General features: G+C 35.7%; 1 protein-coding gene across 1 annotated transcript; it reads left to right on the top strand.

The window, feature by feature from the left end:
- The first annotated feature begins 2,314 nt into the window (after positions 1-2,314).
- On the top strand, positions 2,315-15,534 carry LOC129804206 (cadherin-23). The gene is made up of 5 exons (XM_055851319.1): positions 2,315-3,099; positions 8,171-8,314; positions 9,698-13,290; positions 13,777-15,203; positions 15,356-15,534. Exons 1-5 carry the CDS (start codon positions 2,928-2,930, stop codon positions 15,444-15,446), a joined length of 5,427 nt encoding a protein of 1,808 aa, XP_055707294.1. The 5' UTR covers positions 2,315-2,927; the 3' UTR covers positions 15,447-15,534.
- Positions 15,535-23,036: the final 7,502 nt, after the last annotated feature.

Raw genomic sequence — 23,036 nt, 5'->3', positions numbered from 1 at the left:
TCCATTCTTAGAGATAATAAAACTTAATGCCAAATTTACACAAATTTTCGATTTTTCATTTAAATCTTAAAAGTCCAAACTTCGGGGCCTGATTTTCGTAGACCTTTTTGAAAAAAATTATGTTGCAATGGACGAGAATTCTTGGATTTGGTTCATTTGACATTCAACAACCAAATATTTACTTGATGAGTTAAACTCGGTTAAACTTCTACACTGAGAAAAAAAGAGGGTGTGATTAACTTTTTTTCCTCGTAAATTTAACGCTTTTTAGGTGTAAAAATATATCAACATTTTTTAATGTTAATTTTACACCTTTTTAAGTATAAAATTAACATGAAAATGGGTAACTTTAACCCATAATACACCTAAAAAGCATAATATTTACACCAATTTCGGATAAATAATGCAGTGTAAAATTAACATTTACGGAATGTTATTTTAACTTTTTCGGATTTCTCTCAGTCTACTTGAACGGTATACTTTTTTAAATGAAATTTTGACTTTTGGTAGAATTTTATACAAATAAAATTGACATAACGTTTTGTCTCGTAAAATAAGGTGTAATCCATGAAAACAAATCATCGTTTAAGTTCGAGTTTAATTCATCAGCTAATAGGATATAATATTTAGTATTTTTGACGTCAGATAAATATACTCTGAGAAATCTTGTCCATAATATAGTACTTTTTTTTCAAAAACCGTTTCCGAAAATCAAGTTTCAATGGCAGAATTTTTAAAAATGTTAAACCAAATTAAAAAAAAAATAGTTGATATGTTATGTTTATGCTTAAAAGAACTCAAATTAATCGAGATTTTGTTTTTTCTGGATTTTGGCTTTCGGGATTTTGAATCATTCGGGATTTTGAATCATTCGGGATTTTGGCTTTTCGGTACTTAGACCCATTTGGGATTTCGACCCATTCGGGATTTTAATCCGATTAGGGATTTCGGTTTTTCGAGATTTTTGCGTTTTGGTGTTTCGGCTTTCGGAATTTTGGTCATTCGGAATTTCGGTTTTCGGGATTTTGTCTTTTTGGTATTTTGGAGTTCGGGATTTGAGCTCTCGGGATTTTGGCGTTTTGGATTTTGATCGATACCGATGATAATAACATAATGAAAATTTGTCTAGTAAGTCGGTAAAATCAAAACACCATAGACTTCAAGGAATTCCAGATTATCCGATTGAGTGATCTACTCAATTTCTTCAGGGATTAGACATCTAGACATGCAGAGCTACCCGTTCAACATGGCTGCTTCCCATCCCAGGATATTTTCCACAATCTACAATCTAAAAGTCGGTAAAATCTTGTTGAAAGTTTGTTATCCCTTGTTAATTTGTTTTAAAGTTTGTTCGGAGGAAGAACATTATACAATTGTGGTTCGAATAAAAACTAATTAACGGTTCATAACCGGGTAAGCGTTTCGAAAACTCTTGGAACCAGTTCGGATTTATCATGGATTCTAAGATTCTAAGTCAAGTCCAATGAATCTAAACATGCCGCAATTGCTTTATAGTTTGCTTAATAGAACAACCTTTGTAAACAGTTTCAACTCGTGGGTTATTAGCAGCAATCTGTCCTTCATTATCCGCGGTAGTCCCGATAACCTTAAACAACTCTAACTGAAACATAAAATTAAGGACTATACAGGAACTTATTAATATTACTTGTGAATTTTAAGTTAGTTTTATTTCATAAAAACGTTACTACTGATAACAAAATCAAAAGACTTCAATGCCTATAACGCCTAAATGTAGACTTAATTGCTGATGGATGCTGGTACAAGAAGTGGATGGCGAGATTGAGAGAAAATTCTCTCTTGTTGAATAAAATTAATTGAGAAGTATTTTACATAATCACAATGATTCAATCAAAATTTGCATACATTGTCTCTGCATGAGTGATCTGTGTATGTTTATGGTGAATAAGAGAAATTAACACCACTGCATGTGGACTGAGTGTAAACATTGATTGGGGGGCTCGAGGTATACTTTTTCTTTCGTCACACCAAGCGAATCGACATGGTGGGAATACCACATGATTCCTCATCTGTGTAGGTCACTCCAAATATACCTGGGTGACTACCAACACCATGCTGGAAGATTATTTAATGCTCTTTCTCACCGGCAAATTGTTGGGTGCTTCAACGCGGAACTCCGAGAGGGAATTTCTTCGGATCTCAATCAACGGTTTGTAGGTATATGAGAGAAGATCGTAGCTCACCTGGACAAATTCTCTCTCTCTCTCACCTTTACTTGGCGTCTGTGTATTGTATTTCTTTGGCGTCAAGAGCACACATCACTCTGGCCAGCAGCATTCTTTGGTGGAGTCTCGCTGGAAAAGGTTGTGTAGCTTGTGTATTTGGGGAGATGCTTCATCATTTCACACCAATTCTCACTAGCTTTCGACACGCACTCCGATGATGTCAACGTGTCCAGAAGGAGGAGATAGTCACCCAAACCGGAATAGATCCCATAAGACTGTGCAGTGCTGAGTGAATTCTATTTTTATGAAGTGAAAGGTCAAAAATATCAGCCTTGACGAATTGGTGAAGTGCAAAAAAAAATATATTTTAAAATTCACGAATGAATTGCAAGTACAAAGAGTTACAAAAAGTCTGTATATTGGGCAATATTGGCCTCTTTTAGAGAACCCTCAAAGTGCTATTTGAGTATTTGTTCTTTGAAGAAGTTGACTGGAGAAAAATTAGTTAACCGTGCACTGACCTCAATCCGCCACAGTCCGCAAGAGAGACTCGGGAAATCTTGGGAATCAACAAATGTTATTGTCTTGGAGCACAGTGTGAGGGAGAAGAAGAAAAAGAGTCCCACAATCACTAATGAGTCATTGTTGTAGCTGTAAAGTTGTGCACAAGTCCATTTGGGAGGAAAGTGTTGTTGTGAAATAGTGTGGAAAAATTTTATTGAAATGGAGTGGACAAGAGTGACAATTTTTGTCATCATCTTCTGCCTGGGAAGTCTCTTGGCCACTGGACAACTCATCAACAGAATACCCCATTTTATACCAGGGTCTGGAGACATGTCTCGCTTCAGTCTGTCCGAAAACACTCCAGTTGGAAGCCCCGTATACCAGTTAAGAGGTTTGTATAGAATTGTAGAATCATTGATACCCTTTCTATTGCCTATTAGAATTTTGATTCAATTAGGAAAAAAAATCTAAATACTAATCTAAGTACTAAGCGACAAGTTCAATATTAAAGAAAACTAACTGAAACAACACTAAAAAGTTCGTAAAAATTTGTAATTTTTACCAAACATTATTCGCTTAATTCGTCACTTAACGAACAGTTTTTGCTCTTTTATAAGCACTTGGTCATACATTTTTGTTTCTTATGGCCTCTACACACTAAAGAAAAATATGTCCATATTTTAGAGTTTTTCCTACACAATCGTAGGGAATTTGCTTCAATATGGACATAAATTTCTCTAGTGTGTAGAGGCCATTAGACAAAACTTTATGAACAAATGATAAAAAATTACAAACATTTTTTTGTGTGTTTACAAACATTTACGAACTTTTCTGTGGGGTTATACACAATTAACGAGCATTTCGTAAGTCCCCAGTAGTAATTTACAAACATTTGCGAACAATTTAACGATTTTTTTATGTGTACAGTTTTTTTCAATATCAATAACTTAAAATAAAATAAAAATTGAATTTCTAATATATTTCGAAAATTTAAAAATATCTTTCAATTGTTTAAATAAAGGGAATAGATCACAGGAAAAAGACATTTTTCCTATATTCCCTAATAATATTTTCTCTACTTCTATTGAAAATTAAGACAAAACTAATAAACAATCCATTCTTATAGTCATTTGTGTTAAACTTCTATAATTTCTTCAAATCTAAAAATCAGTAAGAGAAGTGGAGCTACTGTGAACTGTGGCCTACATTGAAATACGATTTTTCCGCGTATATTTCTAACGAAAATTGGGCCTTGTCTTAATTTAATTTAGATCCATAATTGTTTTGTCTATCTAAATTACATTATGTTAAAACTCTGTTTTTTTTTTAGAAATATGCGATAAAACCTTATATTAATGTAGCCCCACAGCTCAAAATAGTTCTACCTTCCCCTAATACTTTTGGGGGGAAATTTTAGTTAATGAAACTTGAGTCATCTCGACTGAAGATTGAATCGAAACATTCTACAACAAAGATTTCGATTAACTCATTGAAATACTGGAACTCCAAACTATTAAACTTTAAACCAAAGTTTTATCTGAGTCTGATTCAAGAGTTTGAGTAAGTAATTCTTTGAAAAACCAACTCAAAGATAATACAGTTTTTTTTAGTAATCAACTGACCAAATTTCTTGTAACATTTATTACTAAATTTTCAAAACAGAACATTTCCAAAAATACTAAAATTTTCAAAAAAGCTGTTTTGAAATTTTCCGTTTATTTTTATTGTTAAAACTTCCCAGGGAGGTGACATATAAACTGTTTGATCGTTTAGCCATAAGAAAGCTTGAAGCTAAGCGGTTTAAGATATTGACTTGTAGTCTTTCTACTATAGCACCCTCCAAAAAGTTACCTTTATATCATTATTTTATTAAAAAAATGAAAAAAAGTAAATTTTAATCCTCGAAAACTTAAGAGTCACTCAAGGGTATCATAAGATTTTACTTATTTAAAATTTCTTTAATTCCCTTACACCACATCACATGTAAGATTAATACTAAATGTAAGAAAAGTAAGAAAAGAAAAATACGTGTGTTAAGCTGTCTATATATTAGGAAAAATATGGATGAGTGGCTCTTCAATAATACTATTGATAAAAAGCTTCAATTATTGAAGAGAATTATTGAAGAAAATGCCTCCACACAGGAGCTAATACGTTTCAATATTGACACTTCGTGTCATCTCTCAAGTTTTCTTGCGGCTTGAGATTATTTTTCGTGAAAATTTATTATTTGGCTGCTGGAAAAGCGTGGAAAGTGTTTAGTGAAGTTCATTAGAATAGTTTTTAGTGAATATTAGTGGAAAATTTACCAAAAGTGCGAAGGAGAAGTGTTTTCTAGAGATGTTTTTTGTAGTGGGATTCACCCAAGTTTTACTAAAAGTTTTCACTCGTTTTTTTTATTATTGGTAGTAATCCCTTCTGTGCATCACTGAAGAGTTATTTAATACCATATTCCAATTTCCAAAATGATACGACACATATCCGGGTGACAATAAGGTTTTTCAGAACTTCGAGACATTGAAACATAACCTCAAACTTTGTTCTAAATAGTTTTCTGAAAAGTGTACAGCAGCTGAAGAATACTGTAATGTAATCCACAAGAGTGAAAAGCATCAGTGCGATATGTCGTTCTAGAGCAGTGATACAGCAGTTTGAATCGCTGACTGAGGGATTTGCTAGCTATGCTCAGTTTCCTCGATGGAGGTATTGTGTTGCTGAAAACCGAAGAGGGTAACAATCTGACAGCAGTTGCCGGACGGGTGGATACTGCGAGTCCAGGTCGGCTGAGAAGTTAGCCCACATCGCCATGATGATGAAAAAACCGCGAAGTTGTTCCCTAATAAGGCAGCTGTCGGACAGGTGGCTGCTGTGAGTCCAGCCTCGGCTGAGAAGTTAGCCTGATCGCACTGTTGATGCAAAAACTCCGAAGCTTTCCCTGATAACACTATAGAAAATGCCGATGGGATGCAGAATCTGCTGGTGGTTTAAATACATCCGGATGGCTTTAGATCCACATCCAATAAGCATTCCACGAGCAAATGATGGAGTTCAAGAATCTGGAAATGGCAAAGGGGGCTCGTTATAAGCTAGTCCTCTACATTTAGAAGGTGAGGGACTCTCATATCCGGCTGTTGGATTACAATTCACAGGCATCAGAAACTGTTCTGACTTGTAAGTGCTTCTGCTGTCCAAAGGTTCATGGATACACTCAGCAGCTCTTCCAGAGATTCACAGAAGGGAGTTGCAGACAGATTATGGATACGATTCCGCTCCCGATGTACAAAAAAATATCAAATATAGAAACAAAAAATGAATCTATGTATAAAATTGCAAACACTTTTTTTATTTATAATTTTTTAATTAAAAAAAATAAAATCAACAAAATCTCTTTCTTTTTGCCAATATTGTGGCACTTCAACTGTGGCTCCCAGTGTCTTTGCTTGAGAAGATCTCGCGCCTTATCTATTCCTTGATATTTTCCTTGTCTGTCAGCCAGTGTTTAGGTTTATATTGAAGAGATCCACGGGTTGTGTTCCAACTAAAAAAAACACGGGACCTGCTAATTCAATAGAATGTCTCACTTCCATCCTAATTCAATTCCTTACCTTGATCTGTTCTCCAGCTGGATGCTGGGATTGAGATCTATGCTTTGTCTCAGAAGCCTCAATCCATGTCCAAATGCACAAATTACTCCCAATTTACATCTGAACAAGAACTTTCACCAAAATTGGGGTGAATTTCACTAGGAAGTTACATTCCCTGAACACACACTTTTTTCTTTTTGAACTTGCACCAAAATCGACAAATAATATTTTTCGAATATTCTGCAACACAAAATATTCGAATTTGCGTGAAAACGAAAATTAATTTATTGATGAAAATATCTAATGAACTTGATATCGACCATTTCTTCCATATTGCACTTCAATAATATTATGGAAGAATAATATTGATGATATTTGTCTCAATGTGTAGGGGTAAAAATTATTGAAAGACAATATGGAAGAAAAGTCATCCATATTGAAACGAATATTGAAGAAATTGCCTCCACATTAGACAAATTTTCTTCAATAATCCAAATTTATGTCCATATGTTTTACTAATGTGTAGGCAATTTTCATCAATATTAAATATTGATTGCAAATATTGATGAAATTTTCTCCTAGTGTATAGACAGCTTTAGAAAGAATGCACTTTAATGGAGTAATACGATGAATAGGATATTACAAAAATCGAAAATGGAATTAAAAATAAATTATTTATAATTTTTGAGATTTGGTTTTCTGAGTCTTCGGAACATGAAAGGAATTATGTATAATTTGCCGTACATGAAGCTTACACACAGAAAAATGGAAAATTCTTAAACAGAAACACCGCTGGAATTTAATTTCAAATCCCATCGAATGAATGCCAATGCCCTAATTCTAAATCCTTGATCATTTAGTTTTAGTTGCAATTTGCAAATCTGTAGACATTTTTCATTTTCCAGCTAATGCAGAACTTAAGTTCCCGATCTCTTAACTTGAAAGAGCTAGGGATTCTAGCGCATTTCTTTCGCTCAGAGCTTCTAAACTTAAACGCCTCGGGGATTCACGTCCATTTTAAGTTCCCAGGATCTTATATATTCTTAAATTTAGAGTCAAAATTTTTCTGTGTGTAAGCAAATAAAGAAATATTTATATTTTACTTACCGTTTTTTTTTTTCAAAACTAAACTTTTTAAATACTATAAACATTTAAAAATTTCTTGAAAATCCTTAAATTTTCTTAAGCTCTGTCTTAGAATTGAGGTTTTTCTTCACTAATAAACACATTTTTACTGTTGGGTTTCTAACAAATTTATATTAACATTCGTATAATCAAACCTTAATATTCTTAAACCGTAAATTTATTGCCATCGTTATAAAAGGTTTTGAAGTCAATTTTCTTAATACACAAGCTTCTTGAATGAAGCTATATACAGTACAAGACTTCTAAACAAAGCGAGTTCCAAAGCCACCAAAACCAATTTTGTTCCCACAAAAGTTATTAACACGATTGTCTTACCAAATTCACTCAAATTGTCATACAATGCTCTGTGATGGATGTAGTCTTAAATCACAAAAAATCGCGTGTGAAAATCCAATTATTTTGCAACAAAAGAAATCCCAGAAAAATAACTTTCTTCCATATTTGACTTCATTTGATTATTTTGGTCGAAAGTCAAAGAACGATATTCTGGGTTAAACCGCTCGTTGGCTCAATGAAGTGGCTAAAGCATTTCTCCTCAGCATCCACCAAAGAAGAAGAGAAGAAATTCAGATACAAATAACGGGAAGTTCGGTCTCAACATTCTCATATACATAGGTAATATTTCTGTGTCATGAGAGATTCCAATCGTCCATTGAGCCATAATTTTGTATGTGAGAATGAGATGAGTCTGTATTTACCTGTTCTTTTTTTTTCTGTACTCCAATGTTGTAGGTGTCGATCCTGAAGGGAGTGATCTTCGGTACAGCATTTCTGGGCCAATTTTCACTGTTGATCGAGATACTGGAGTTGTACGTCTGCGACAAGAACTCGATCGCGAGACACAAGACTTGGTGGAGGTGATCATTAGCATCACAGGTGGGTAATTTTCTTCATTATCAGTAGAGTTGCCAAAAGCAGGTTTAACACTTTTCTAGATGAGATCATAATAGCTGCGTTAATGTGAAAATATCATTTGAATTAGGCATTGTGTCTGAAAGTGAGTCACTTTTAAGGAATGTTAAAATTTCACTTAAACAAGCATTCAGCTCTTGGTGTTCAGGTTTATATTAGTATGCTAATGCTATTCTGATTTTGGATTAAAAATATAAGCGGCTTTTTTATGAGGCTGCAACTAAGCACTGGCTTGAATTAAAAATTCCAATAACACCTGTACAAAAAAATCAACTGAAATTGATCTCAATGAAGAACAAAATTCAATGTTAAAAAGGTTGCTCCCCGGATTATGGAAAGTTAAATTTTTTCATTGATTGTCTCTAGATCTAGATTATGAAGCAATTCTGACAATATTATTTCGAAAATTTAGTTGGTCGATTTACAAGTTTAGCAAGTTTTTGTATCTTGTAGGACTGTAAATTAATTTAAAATAATAAAAATTGATGTAGAGTTTACTATTTAGTAAATAAATATAGAAAAAGTTCTCTAAAATTGTTAAAATCATTTTTTTTTTTAAATTTATTTATTGCAACGGAAATACGTAGAATCAGTCTTAACTTGTTTTAAACTGAATATTATGAAAATAGAATACAACGTCTGACTCTATTGGCTTAAATTCTTTTTAAGTTTTTTTTTTGAGTTTCTCTCAAATAGCTAAAATCCCGTTGGTATTCGTCGGTCGCACCGACCGTTGTCGTATCTGTATTATGCGTATTCCATATAAGAGACTTACCGTTGCAAAGGAACGTAAATAGGGTAATGCATATCAAAAAGCTTATTTTTTAATGATAAAGGGAAATTTTTTAGAGACAACAAGTTTGCATCTAACACTTTTCCATCAAAATCTAAGACCATAAATCTAAGACTAAGACCGTTTTAACTGATGATCATATTCGGAATCAGGAACGTTCAAAACTGCAAAATACACATACAGTTATATCAGAAGCGCAGCATCACAGTAGCTGTAATTAAGAATGAGTAACAGCTAATTCCCATCAACGTTACAGTTCTCATTAGATAACATCCTCAAGCAGTATCAGCAATCTCTTATCTATCTATGCATCAACTCTAATTATCAAGAGCAATTTTCTCATTGTAATTAATCCAACGATGCATTGAATGCATGTTATGAATTGAAAGTGATTGAACCCCTTTCTCTTAAGATGGAAAAGTATTCTTTTCCATTTAGATGCAAATAGTGATGGTCAGTCTAATTACCACGCATCGATGAGTGAAAATATCTCATTGACATACAACCTGAAGCTATCGTGTCACTAAATACATCCTCTTCATTTCGCTTTCCAGATGAAGGTGTTCTCGGTACAGAGCCCAACACCGTATCTTTAAGAAGGGAAATTCCCATCAGAGACTACAATGACAATCCACCAATCTTCTCAGGAAGGCCATATTCTGCATCACTGAGTGAGTCTACCCCTGTTGGAAGTGTGGTGATCATCACACCGCCAATTATTGTCACGGATCGCGATGAAGGGATCAATGCAGATGTGACGATCTCCTGCTTCTCAGAAACATCAATGGACACTTATAGTGTTTGCGATGTATTCAGCGTGACCACCGAGAGGAATTCTGAGGGGAACTTTACAGCAACTATTAGATTAATCAAGCCTCTAGATTTTGAAACTCGTCCTTCATACCTTCTCACGCTAAAGGCAAAGGATGGTGCATTTTCTAATCCGTTGACTGCTCTAGCAAGTGTTGCGATAAATGTTATTGATGTCCAAGATCAACCTCCAGTTTTTGTCAACGCTCCATATTCAGCTACGATTGCAGAAAATACCCCTGCAGATACATCAGTAATGACAATCAAAGCCATGGATGGCGATACAGGGAATCCTAGACCTATCATCTTAACTCTCGATCGAGAGAATAATCACCATTTCCGCTTGGAACCAACCGGCGATGGTGCAGCAATTCTGATGACTACCAAAGTCCCTCTCGATCGAGAAGATCCTGATGTCTTGCAAAATGGCGGGGTTTATACCTTCAACATTAAAGCTACAGAACTTATTAATGGAGAAGTCCCTGCTGATGAAACCCTAACTCAAGTAACTGTAGTTTTGACTGATGTAGACGACCATCGTCCAATGTTCAATGCTCCTGAATTTCGCATTGAAATCCCCGAAAACCTTGACTACGACACACCCCTACCAGGGCTCTCTGTGTACGTATTAGACCCGGATTTGGGTCCAAATAGTAGATATAATTTGTCTCTGGAAAACGTGAAGAATGCTGACGGTGTTTTTACAGTAAGTCCTACTTATGGCGAAGGAAGAACACCTCTAGTCGTTAAAGTTGTGAATCCCAACCGCTTAGATTACGATGTTTCCAATGAGGACCTCAGAACTCTGGTGTTCGATTTAACAGCTTCAGTGGGAGGAGAGAAACAAGCCTCTTCGAGAGTAACAGTTCATCTTCAAGATGCAAATGACAATGCTCCAATATTTACAGACTCTAGCTTTCATTTGAAAGTAGAGGAAAATGCTAAAGTAGGGTTCCAAGTCGCGCAGATTCAAGCTTCAGACAGAGACTCTGGTATCAATAAAAAACTCAGATATATCCTAAAAGGATTTGGATCAGACAATTTCTATACGGATCCCGAAACTGGAGGATTGTACGTGAAGAAGAATCTAGATTATGAGGAACAGAAGAGCTACAGTATGGCCCTAGCAGCTGTAGATGGGGGTGGTTTGGAAACTAATGCTAATTTGTTTATTGATGTGATTGACCTAAATGACAATTATCCTGAATTTGAATCTCTCGAGTACACTCGTACCATCCGAGAAGGTGCCACAGAATTTGAGCCACAATTCTTTGTCCGAGCTACAGATGTCGATGGACCTAGTCAAGGTGGTGGTAGGGTTGCTTACTCAATTGAAGCTGAGAACAGTATCTCAGGACGGGTATTCAGCATAGATAGGGACTCTGGGGAGATTGGTATTTTAACTTCAGTATCTTCAATGGATACAGAAAGGGGACAATATGAACTGGTGGTTGCTGCTACGGATTACGGAAAGCCACCCTTGAAGAACACCACAAGGGTTCTTATACGTGTGGGCTTGTCCGGAAACCAACGTCCTATCTTCAAGGGTCATTTTTCATCACTTCACACAGCCATTCCTGGACCACCGAGCTACCGTGTATCTATTCCTGAAAATGCCAAGCCCGGCTTCAATGTCACCACTGTCTCAGCTTCTGACCCAGATGGCATTGACGCGTTATTGCAGTACAAGATTGTGGGAGCAAGTGATAATTTTGAAATTGACGAAGACACTGGTCTTTTGACGGTGTCAACACAGGCGAGGCTCGATCGTGACTCGAATGCCGATAGTTACACAATTGTTGTGAATGCTATTGATGCCGGATTCCCAATTCCAGAAACAGCAACAGCAACTGTTTTTGTGAAGATACAAGATGTTAATGACAAACCACCCAAGTTCAAGCAGCCTAATTATTCAGCATACGTATCAGAGAGGGCAGAAATTGGTAGCAAAGTTCTAGATATCACAGCCACAGATACTGATTTAAATGCCGATCTCGAGTACACAATAATAGAGCCTATCAGGGCCACCTCAAAGACTGGTCTACAGCTCACGTCCACTCATACATTTAACTACAAACAAGCCTTCAGAATTGATCCTAAAAATGGAAGTCTATTTGTTAACTCCACACTGGATTACAATTTAGCTTCGGTGATTATCCTCACAATTAAAGCCAGGGACACCAAAGCAGAATACAACATTGAGAAGCAGGTGGCCACAACAGAGGTGACTCTCTACATTCAGTCCTTTAAGGATACCAATCCAGTCTTTAAGAATAAGGGTTGGACTAGCACCAGGCCAGTTATTTATAAGAGTGTCAAGGAAGAAATGCCAATTGGGAGCATTCTGTTTACTTTAATGGCTGATGATCCGATAACAGAGGAACCTATAGGTGACTTTGAACTTGTTTCTCCTGATACAGGAGGATACATTGGAGTTAGCAATAAAAATGGCGACATTCTTTTGAAGAAACGGCTAGACTATGAAAGCCTTACCTTGCCATATGTGTTGTTCTCAGTCAAGGCTACAAGTAGGGATGGTCAGAGAAGTACAGTCACGAATGTGAACATCACAGTTTTGAATGTAAATGACAATAATCCAATATTCTCAAGTAAAATCTACAAAGCCACAATTATGGAATCTGTGAAATTCCCAGAGAAGATCGCAACAGTTTTGGCTCGTGATAGTGATGCAGTTTTAACAGAGAGAGATGAAGTCAATGGATATCACAAGATTAGTTATTCAATTGCTGGTCAACATTCTCAATTCTTCACAATTAATAGCACAACAGGAGAGATTGTGGTTGCAGCTAATCAGACCATTGATCGTGAAAAGCAGTCCGTTCTGAAGTTCATTGTTCAAGCTGAGGATGCTTTAGGAAAACCTTCTGATTCTCGAAAAACCACATCAGATGTTGTAATTGATGTACTGGATGTCAATGACAATCCACCGACTTTCAGCCTAAAATCTTACAGTGCTGTGATCCCGGAAAATGTCCCTATCGGATCATCTGTGATCAATATTTCTGCCACAGATCCGGATGAAGGTCTAGGGGGTGAAGTTCGGTATGATCTTCTGAATGAGGATGAAGCGAATGGTCTTTTGAGGATTAATCCGGTATCAGGAATGATTGAGACAAAGGCTCAACTCACTGGAAAGGGTCGGTCAGAGCCTTATCATCTCATTATACGGGCTCAAGATAATGGTGGTCAAATCCCAAAGCAGGAGTCTCTATACAGTGATGCTTTTTTCACCCTCTACATCGGAGATGTGAGTGCTAATGATGGGATTCCCTTTTTCATTGCACCTCATGTGGGTCAGATTGCTAATGTGACTGAGGTAAGTCATCAATATTGTATGCGAGCTCTTTCTTAAATACCCTCCCTCTAATCTGAGCACATCCATCATATCATCAATCAATATTCAAGAGTCCCACTCACATAAACTTCATCTGAGTGATGGATCACTCACGCTGATGAGCACTTAATGGGAATCACTGATTTTTTCAAATACTTCTATGAGATAATTTGATTTTTTTTCTCTTTGCAAATTTGCTCTCAAATTGTGATAATCAATTATTTTAATTATTTTGTCTAAAACCATGTTAAAGCACGAGACCATTAAAAAAGTTTTATTTAATTTTCAGAGAGATAAATTGACTTTAAAATTGAGATATATCATGTGTTTTTAATTGCCAATGAGCTTCCGGTGTGAAGATGTTTATTGCGCAATAAAATTAACAAAATTGAAGACTTTATAATTAATCTCAGAGAAAGTCACTTTTATTTGATTTTTTTTGCAATGCCTGTTTTTTTTTGCTTTCAGAACGCAACTATTGGATCTCCGGTCTTTCAAGTAATTGCTAGTGATCCGGACAGTCCTGCAACGCCAAGTGGAATGCTCCGGTTTAAGATCCAGAACGATACTGATGATGCCAAAGCCTTTAGGATCAACAGTAAAACTGGTCTTATCACCACAACTCAGCCTCTGGACAGAGAAACCCAGTCCTATTACAGTGTTATCATTGTAGTTGCGGACAAGGGAGACCCTCCCCAGGCTTCAACTAGAGTACTGAGAATCAATGTCTTGGACATTGATGATCACAAGCCGAGATTTGTCAGGGAAATACATGCTCCTCCATTTGAAATTGAGACTCCAGAAGAGCAAAGTTTGGGTTCAATTGTTGGAAATATATCAGCAGTTGATGAAGATATAGGAGAAAATGGAGCAATAGACTATGATATTATCGATGGGAATCAGGAGAATCTCTTCAAAATCTCTCGAACAGACAACAGCACTGCTATGATTCTGGTCAATGGGAGGCTGGATAGGGAATCAGTTGAATCTTACCTCTTAACTATTAAATGCTTCAAGTTGACGAGCAATCCTCGAATTTCCAGGAAACCCTACAATGCCTTCGATATGTCAGAGATCCAGGTGTTGATAAAAATACAGGATGTAGATGACCATCTTCCGGAATTCCATCCTGCAAATCAAACTCTTGGGGTGCGACACAATGTACCTATTGACATGTCCCTTCTAACTGTTGCGGTTAGCGATAGGGATCCAGATGCCCTTCCAATAAGACTGGACCTCGTCAATGTTTCATACACCCCTCAGTTCTACAAGAGAAGCAACAAATCTCAGAACTTACGATCACTCTTCTCTCTGGACATTCAGACAGGAGAGATTCGAACTCTCAATAGTTTGAGTGACTATGTTGATGGCTTCTTTGACCTTACGATTAGGGCTAATAATTCCAACTCCTCAACTAGATTCACAGACAATGTTATTAAGTTGTTTATCATCAGGGACAAGTCTCTTCTGAGGTTTGTTTTCTCAAAGCCCGCTGTGGAGGTACGGGCCTTGATAGGGGAATTTAGTAAAATTGTGCAGGAGAAACTCCAAGCATCTGCACTCGAACTGCATGTCTTTGACACTCATGTCTTGTCCAAAGCTGATCACAGTTTGGATTTTAGCTCTACAAGTTCCTGCTTCCAGTTAACACGTCATGGAGCAGCCCTACCTCCTGCAGAAATGCAGAAGATCATGGATTCTGAAGAGATCAGAGATCTTTTGACTGAAACTTATGTTGAATATTCAGTATCAGCTGTAGATTCTTGTGCAGTTAAGAGAAACCTTGCCACGGGGAACCTTATGTCATCTTCAGGAACTTGGCTGGTTATTCTGGCTGCTCTCATTGGGGTGGCAGCCCTCATTGCAACTTGCACTTCGTTCTGCTTATTTAGAAGGTCAGATTGTTGAACATTAATTTTTTTCGCACTTTGCTAAAATCCATTAAAACAAAATTGCTATTATATACCATAAAAGCTGAATGAAATATTGCTCAACCCAATTCTCAACCTTCTGAGAAAATTACTAAACATTTCTTCTTTTCCCACAGATTCAAGGTGCAGACAAAGAGATTTCTAACACCGCGAGTTCCGCCAGAGCCTTATGGCGCAGGGGCTCCCGTTCTCTATGGGCCATTCTAATGGGAGTCAAACACCTCAAGACGAACGCCACCAAATGTGATTTATTTGTAGAGATTGTGAATGTGGAAGAAATATAAAGTTTATCAAATAGAAGTGCGTGGGTTGATTTGAATAATCAAATATTCGGTAATCGTCAAACGTTCCGACAACCAGTGATAAGAACGTTTGGCCCCATGTAAATCAATAAATCAATCATGTGTCAGTTCCGCTCATCAAACAAGAAATCAACACCAACTAATCCGATGTTAAGGATTAGGAATTGTTCACGCAATTCACAGAGAATTTTGTTCTGGTTGATTCTTAAATTGAATGTAATCTCTTGATCTTGTCATCATTATTCGACACGACTCGTTGAAGAGTTTTTGAATTTTAAATCCAAAAACCCTTTCCCCCTCTGCCAAAAGGATAACCAGCCCTGTGTGGCGTGTTAGAAAAACAGTTTTAAAACCCCTTTCTTTGCATTTTTCCAACCCCTTCAATGTGTTACAATAGCAATTCGGCCTGGTTGGGATTTTTTCTCGTACAATTTCACGTGCGTTTTTTTTTCTAGTTGTTGTCCTGTCGAATAAAAGTTTAGTGTATCTTTTTCAACTTAAGCCATGTAATGATGGATTTAAAATACACTGCAAAAGGGATTTTATAGGGTTAAATCCTGACTGTTGTGTTATTGGGGATTAATTTTAAAGAATTATTTAAAACATTTTACATCAAATATTTGCCAAAGATCTTGGTAAAATTCCACCGAAGGACAATATTTGCAAAATATAAAAAGAGTTGAATTTTCGGTGGTGAACTTAACTGCCCCCTTAACCAAGCTAGGAAGAAAAGTCGTCATGATTGGGGTGATGGCTCATCGAGAGGAAGGCTCACGGTAAACATCGTGGAATAGATTTAACATAAATTTTAAAGAGAAACTCCTCAACCCTGGAGAGGGTGAGGATTTATCTGAAAATGATGATGCCAGAGAGATTCGTCTGCTATTTTGTCACTCAATGAAAAAAAAGGAAGAGTGTTGGAAGGGTGAATGTGTCACCTCGGACGTCCTTGCAACCCCTCTTCGGGAGCGAAAAATGAAAAGGAAAAAGGTAATTGAATTGGAAGAACAATGCACTTCATTTTTGCTGTGCAATCCCCGAGGGGTCGGGGCAATTTATTTGGTTATTCGTGGCAGAAGCAACTATAAATAACGAGACGGTGGTGTGTCAGAAATTAATGAAATGACAACACTTGAGTCATTTGAATAACAATAGATAGAGCTGAAGAAGAGGAAAAATCACCAATTACCAACAATTGGTGCTATATGCAGAAATGTGTGACATGGAAGAGGATTGCTTAATGACTCTCACTTCTTCGATGACGAGAAATTTAAATACCAAACTCATAACAAAAACATGTTTACTGAATATATCAACTATCAACCAATATCATCCAGTATTAGGAGAGTATGGGGCACTGGCGTTACTATATGAAAAGTTTATTATTTTAAGACTTGAGAGATTGTAATTGGTGATCAATAGGGAAAGGTGGGGCTAATTTACACTCTGCTTGAAAATAATTGAAATTTTTACTATTATCGTGAAAAATATTTTATCCGCTTCCTGACTTAACCTTAAGTCTGAAACATACTCAAGTTGATCGCAGAGAATATTTAACTCATAAATTTTGGCTATGAAGGATCAAGCTAAACTGAGAGACCCTAGGGATTAGATGGATTGGGTCTGTTTGGGACGTTATAAGCCTCTATCTAAATTTTTGTAATTTTTTTGAACATGCTTTAAACTTGTAAGTATTTCTGGTAGGTGAACCATAATGATGAGGTTCTTACTCTACTGTTTTCGGACTAAATTGTCCATCTTTTGAGGGTCGGTGAGGCGGTTTATACCAAAATTAAAACACTCAAGGTTCCAGAGCTTTCGACACTGTATCGTTTCTTCTTCAGTATTCCTTCTCAGCTTCTGTGGTCAAAGATATTTTCTAGTTTATTGAGAACTTAAATTCAGTGGTTTGTCGGATGTATTAGTGATTCAACTCTTTGGTGGTCCAGTAGGTCACCGGTGATGACTTATTGGTTCTGAAAAAGTTAGTCGTTAACAGAAATTAGTTCATTTCCGTTAACGTTTCTTAAGGATTAAGAAAGGAAGCCTTCTAAAATAACGTAATTTGCTAAAAGTCGAACAGTGCTGAAAGTCGACTGCACGGAAAACCGGACTATGAAAGATGGCTTCATCCATAAATGGATATAGACTTATACTCTTTCTTAAGCATCCGTCTTTCTAAATTATTGAATCCCTAAGTATTATATAACCAATTTATATTCGGATTTCAGTCATTTGGGAGGTACTGAAATTCTCGACAAGTGTATATCGGTTCTAACCGTTAATGAATCGGCAAAAAATGGTCATTCAAAATCGTTTAGGGGAAGGCTTTCGGGTTTCACATATACTGTGGTTCCCAACATTTCATATTTTTCCCATGTTTCTTTAACAAAGAATCTGACCTATTTTTTCTGGAAATATGTGACTTAAGACTGTTTTTTAAAATATATTGCTACTAGGTCAAATTCATTAAAAGAATATGGAAAAAATATGAAATTTTCGAAGTCAGAATGTGTAGGAAGCATGTAAGCCTATCCCTAATAGTTTTTTTTAAATTAATTTTGCAAATTTTTAAAATAAATAGGGGAAACTTGGGCAAAAAGTCACAAATCGAAAATTTCAAAATTCAGTATCTGCCAAGATAAATAAGATAGCGACTTAAAATTTTTTCCATAGATAGCCTCCATAGGTCTTCTTCAATGTCGTAAGTTTGTTAAAATTTGAACAAGGAATTTAGAAAATAAAAAAATATCGAAATTTTTAGCCCTATTTTTGAAATATTTTCCATGCAGAAGATATCAATTATTAGCTACTTATTTTAAATTTGATGCACTGGTGAATATTTCCCAAATTACCTGGATATTCTTTGAATACGAGTCCGATATCTATTTTAGAATTTTACAAAGATACTTTTCTCCAGAAATCCTATTATTAAAAACGATCACTTGGGGTAAAAAGTAACAAAAAGCGAAGAAATTTCTAATGTCTCACGATGAAAAGAAATGTCTATGCTATGTGTCGCCGCTTGTTGTTTGCATTGGTCAAACGATTTGCAGTCTTTTCTGTGTTTTTTGTAAAATAAATTAAAATGCGCTTTTCTCGCTCAGATAGAGAAAACGCTGTTTTACAAAAGTGTAGAAGAATAAATTTCCTATGAAAATATGTCATCTAGGTATTTTACTTAAAGTTACGGAATCCCGTAATAAAGCGAAACAAAATGTGATAGTATTTCATGCCTGATACTATTTGCCCCAGCATTTTTAAGAATGATCACAAAATTACCTTTTAGAAAACGGCTCGATAAATATATTTCCTTACAAAATAGAAGAAAATGACTTTCACAGAGGTGTAGAGTGGTAAATTACCTATAAAACTGTGCTGATTAGAAATTTCGGAGGTGCAAGGGTAGTTTGTAAAAAAATAAAATATCCGTTTTGTGACTTTTTGCCCCAGTCTCCCCTATTTCATTTCAACCGCTTATCCCTATTGGAGTCGCAGCCCACGCTTGGGGTTAATTAGCAGCCCACGCTTGTCGATCCTCCGCCACTTCAGGAAGATGTTCGGGTTCGATCCCAAGGCGTTTCAAGGCAAGATTCTGAATTTGATTCAGCCACCTTGTCCTAGGTCTGCCTCGAGGACGACGCCTTTTCAAAATAAATATGAATATTTAAATTTTAAATATAAATTTGATTCTGACTCAATAGATAAATTTGTATTTTATTAAAGACCCATACAAATCATTATGGTAAGATATCTGCATTGGGACTATTAGAGTAAATCTAGGAAAAATGGGCTTATCCTGAGAAATCGACTTGAGACTGGAACACAGTGGCAAACAATCTTAGAAGCAGGAAAGTTTATGTTGATTGTTCTGATCCTGCGGCCCCATTAACGACACGCGGTTCAAAATAAATTAATAAATATTTAGAAAATTTTACTAAAATTTTGGTTAGAACACTAACAAAACTTTTCAAAAATTTCTATAAAGATTTTAATTCACAAAAAAACATTAACAAAATTTTTGCAGTTCATACCACTGTCTCTCCCTTCCCCTATACACTTTCCGTTAATGCTGTATTTAGAGTTTCAAGCTTAAGTGAAGGTAAATTGAATGTTAGCTCCTTAATCAGCCCTTCAGCTGCAAAATTGTTAAATATTGTGGTGTTAGCAGCAGTAGCAAATATATGTGGAATATGCTGTTGATCGCGCAGAAGTTGATTGTGGTGGCGTGAATTGCCGCAATAAAATTGTTGAATTTTGTGTACCTAGTGAAGTGACAGAGGCATCTTTTTTCCGGGCCTCCCCTTCAGTGGCAGCCACCCTTGGCATCATCATTGGCAAGAGCCATGGTAGAGACAGAGTCAGCATGTCCAAATGGAGGCAATAAGTTTGCATGCAGAACATATGTGAGCAATTCAGTGTTTGTACAATTGTTTTAATATTTGGTGGAGAACGTGTTTTATTTGTAAAACACTTGTAAGGGATATTTATATTGACTGATAAGGGCCACTTCAAATATCATATTTGACATATTAAATGGTATTTTTTATGCATATTAATATCTCATGCGGAACGCGCCAGCAATTCAACTACTTGGCTTCCTCACGTGTTGATCACACGAGCCCCCTCATCCAAATCCACCAAGAAAATTTTCATCGAGAATTTTTCCAACAGCTACAAGAACTCACAGAGAGAAAGTGATTTTTTTACTCTCATAAAATCACTGCTTTCATCTCGCCACGCCTTTGATCTCTTTTATAGTTGAATTTTCATCACCATTTCACCCATTACCAATCCATTTGGATGCCATCCTTGGAAAAAAAAACCATCTGCTCTAGCAATTTTTCAATCAAATTACACATCCCAATAATTGTAACAAGAAGTCATTTAACTCTTTTTCTCTCACATCAATTGTGCACTGAACATGAAATGGCCCAAATTCATTTTTCATGGCAATTTTGCAGAGTTTTTTTGGTGCTTTTCTCGCACTTCTAATACATTAAATTTCGCAATCGTGACGAATCTCATGCGATTTATTTGATTTTTCGTGTTTGTTTCTTTGGCGATGATGACAAAAAAGGGGTTGAAGAAAGCAAAACCAATGACATTTTGTTAGTATTGTGAAAAATGAGCATGTTTAGTTGTTTTTTGGCTCCTTAATCTGAGCCAAATGATTATTGGCACCAATATTAAAACAGAAATTTTAAGAATGTTTTCTAGAAATATAATTAAAAATCCTTGATTAATATTTAATGCAATAATAAAGTTAATTTTAGATGCTTTAGTAATCTGAGATAAAATAATATGAACTCAATGATACGAAAAAGTTGGAAGGAATGTGGTAAGAAGAAAGGTTAAGTCATTTAAACCATTAAAACAAATTAATAAAAAAATATGTAGAAGCTACTTAATACAACAAAATCAATAAGGTTTTTATTATTTTTTTCTTGGATAGATTCAAAAATTCTTATAATCATTTATAGTAAAAACTCTGATGAGTACAAATTTTAATAATTACAATAATTTTTATCAAATTTAAATGAAAAAACTATTTCGCAAGCTTTTTACTAAATTTTACTTTAGGGGGAAATGGGGCTACATTGATGTGCGGTAGTTTTTTCGCACATTTCTAAAGGAAACTGTGCTTTAACGTAATTCCATGTAACTTTAAAAACAGAACTAAATTAAATTATTGTAATCAGGCGCAGCTTCCTTTAGATGTGCTAAAAAATATCGTAACTCCAGCTCAATGTAGCCCCATTTCCCCCTATTATTTTGACAAATTATGATGTTGTTGTGATTCTTTCATTGCTCATGCGGTACGTTTTAACTCTTTCGCGTCTTTAGGGTAATATATGACCCGGGGAAAAAAGTTTCTTTTTGGCTATTTACATTAATTGAAATCTAACTGGAGTCTTGAGAAAATGAGCCAAGAATGTTACATCCTTCTATTATGATGTCGTGCACGAACAGATAGATTTCAATTAATGTAAATACCCAAAAAAAACTTTTTTCCCCGAGTCATGACATTACCCTAAAGACGCGAAAGAGTTAAGCATTTTTCATCCAATTTGTCTTATTCACTTTAAATTGATCAGTGGTCATTTTCAGAATCAGTGATATTCAAAACATGTTCCATAAGACAAATGGGACGTGATAGGGAAACTCCGAGGGTTCCAATAGGTGTAATTATAAGAGAATCACACCTAATTGACTGTCAGAATACAGTGAAAAAAAATTTCCAAAAGTTACAAACACACTTCTTAGAAAAATTGCATAAAAATGATGTTAAAACGCATGATACCTTCCACAAACGTTTAAAGCAAGTAGATTAAAGTCCCATCTAAGCAGTGATGTGCAAATTTTTATGTCCGGGATAATGTTTACGGTGAATATGAGGCGTACATAAGTGCAAAAATCTTGTACGTAGCTGAGCAAACCGGAGCAGCTTCGTAAAAGCCACCACTGATTTGTAATTTCCCTTTAGAGGAAAATCTATGAATTTCCAAGGATTTTATGAAATGCAATTACGAACCTAACAAGCAAGAGTTTTTTGACATAGTGGTATAATTAATTCGGCTTGTGTGGCATTCTGTGAAAAATTTTAAATTTTGGTCATCATTTTCCGTACGAAGCTGCACAAGCTTCCCCTATATTCAAGATTTGCATTATTAAAATGGTATTTTTTTTATTATTTTAGTTTATAGTGGGAATTTCACTAAATGTTGTGATGCTCTGAAGAATTGTGCAATTCATCAGTTGGATCAGCAATTGTCGTAACTTCCTATCGCCTCATCAGCACTTCTATACTAACAACATGGAAATACACACATTATACAAGAACTGTTGATGAGGTGATGAAGGTGTTACGACAATTGCTGATCCAACTGACGAATCTCACAAAGCTTTTCAATTTGCTTTATCAACAGTCAAATTATAACAATTATGAATCGCTTTTAGTCAGGGATGGAAGGTGTAAACGTCGAAAATGTCAAAGTGTGTATTTTACTTTCATTTGAATAATCTTAATATGCTACCTTTACTAAAAGAGATTTATTAAATTATGAGCTTAAGAACTTCAATATGATTGGAAACGAATTCCATTTTCAATAGGGGTTTAAATTTTTTTTTTACATATATTTTTTTTGTTTGCGAAATTTTTATTTACAAATAAATTGCATTTTCATCTATAAATAATTTTAATTCTTTATATTTTACAATAAAACTATGAAATTCTTTTTGTGATTCTCCTTGGGCGATAGTCTCGAAATATTTAAAACGCAAAGCAGCAGGTACGAGGGAAAGAAATTTCCCTCCTACTGAGGGAAAATGCACTGTGATGAGGAAGTCATGCGCAAACCATTCTTATCTAGTGTGAGGGATTGGTGCAAAAGAGCCGCTCGCCAGAGACCAACCCCTAAATTTGTCCTCCGAGTTCTCAGAGTTATTTAAGGGAGTGCAAATGTGCCGGCTGAGGCAGTTTGTGAGGATCATC

This window comes from Phlebotomus papatasi, chromosome 2 (assembly GCF_024763615.1).
Source record: "Phlebotomus papatasi isolate M1 chromosome 2, Ppap_2.1, whole genome shotgun sequence".
NCBI lineage: Eukaryota > Metazoa > Arthropoda > Insecta > Diptera > Psychodidae > Phlebotomus > Phlebotomus papatasi.
This window is presented reverse-complemented; position numbering and strand designations above follow the sequence as displayed.

What these genes read in the sequence shown, in the direction of transcription:
- LOC129804206 (XM_055851319.1), top strand. Translation starts at nt 2,928, where the DNA reads ATGGAGTGGACAAGAGTGACAATTTTTGTCATCATCTTCTGCCTGGGA. An exon ending in CCCCGTATACCAGTTAAGAG is followed by an intron (nt 3,100 to 8,170) that starts GTTTGTATAGAA and finishes CCAATGTTGTAG; the next exon opens with GTGTCGATCCTGAAGGGAGT. An exon ending in TCGTTCTGCTTATTTAGAAG is followed by an intron (nt 15,204 to 15,355) that starts GTCAGATTGTTG and finishes CTTTTCCCACAG; the next exon opens with ATTCAAGGTGCAGACAAAGA.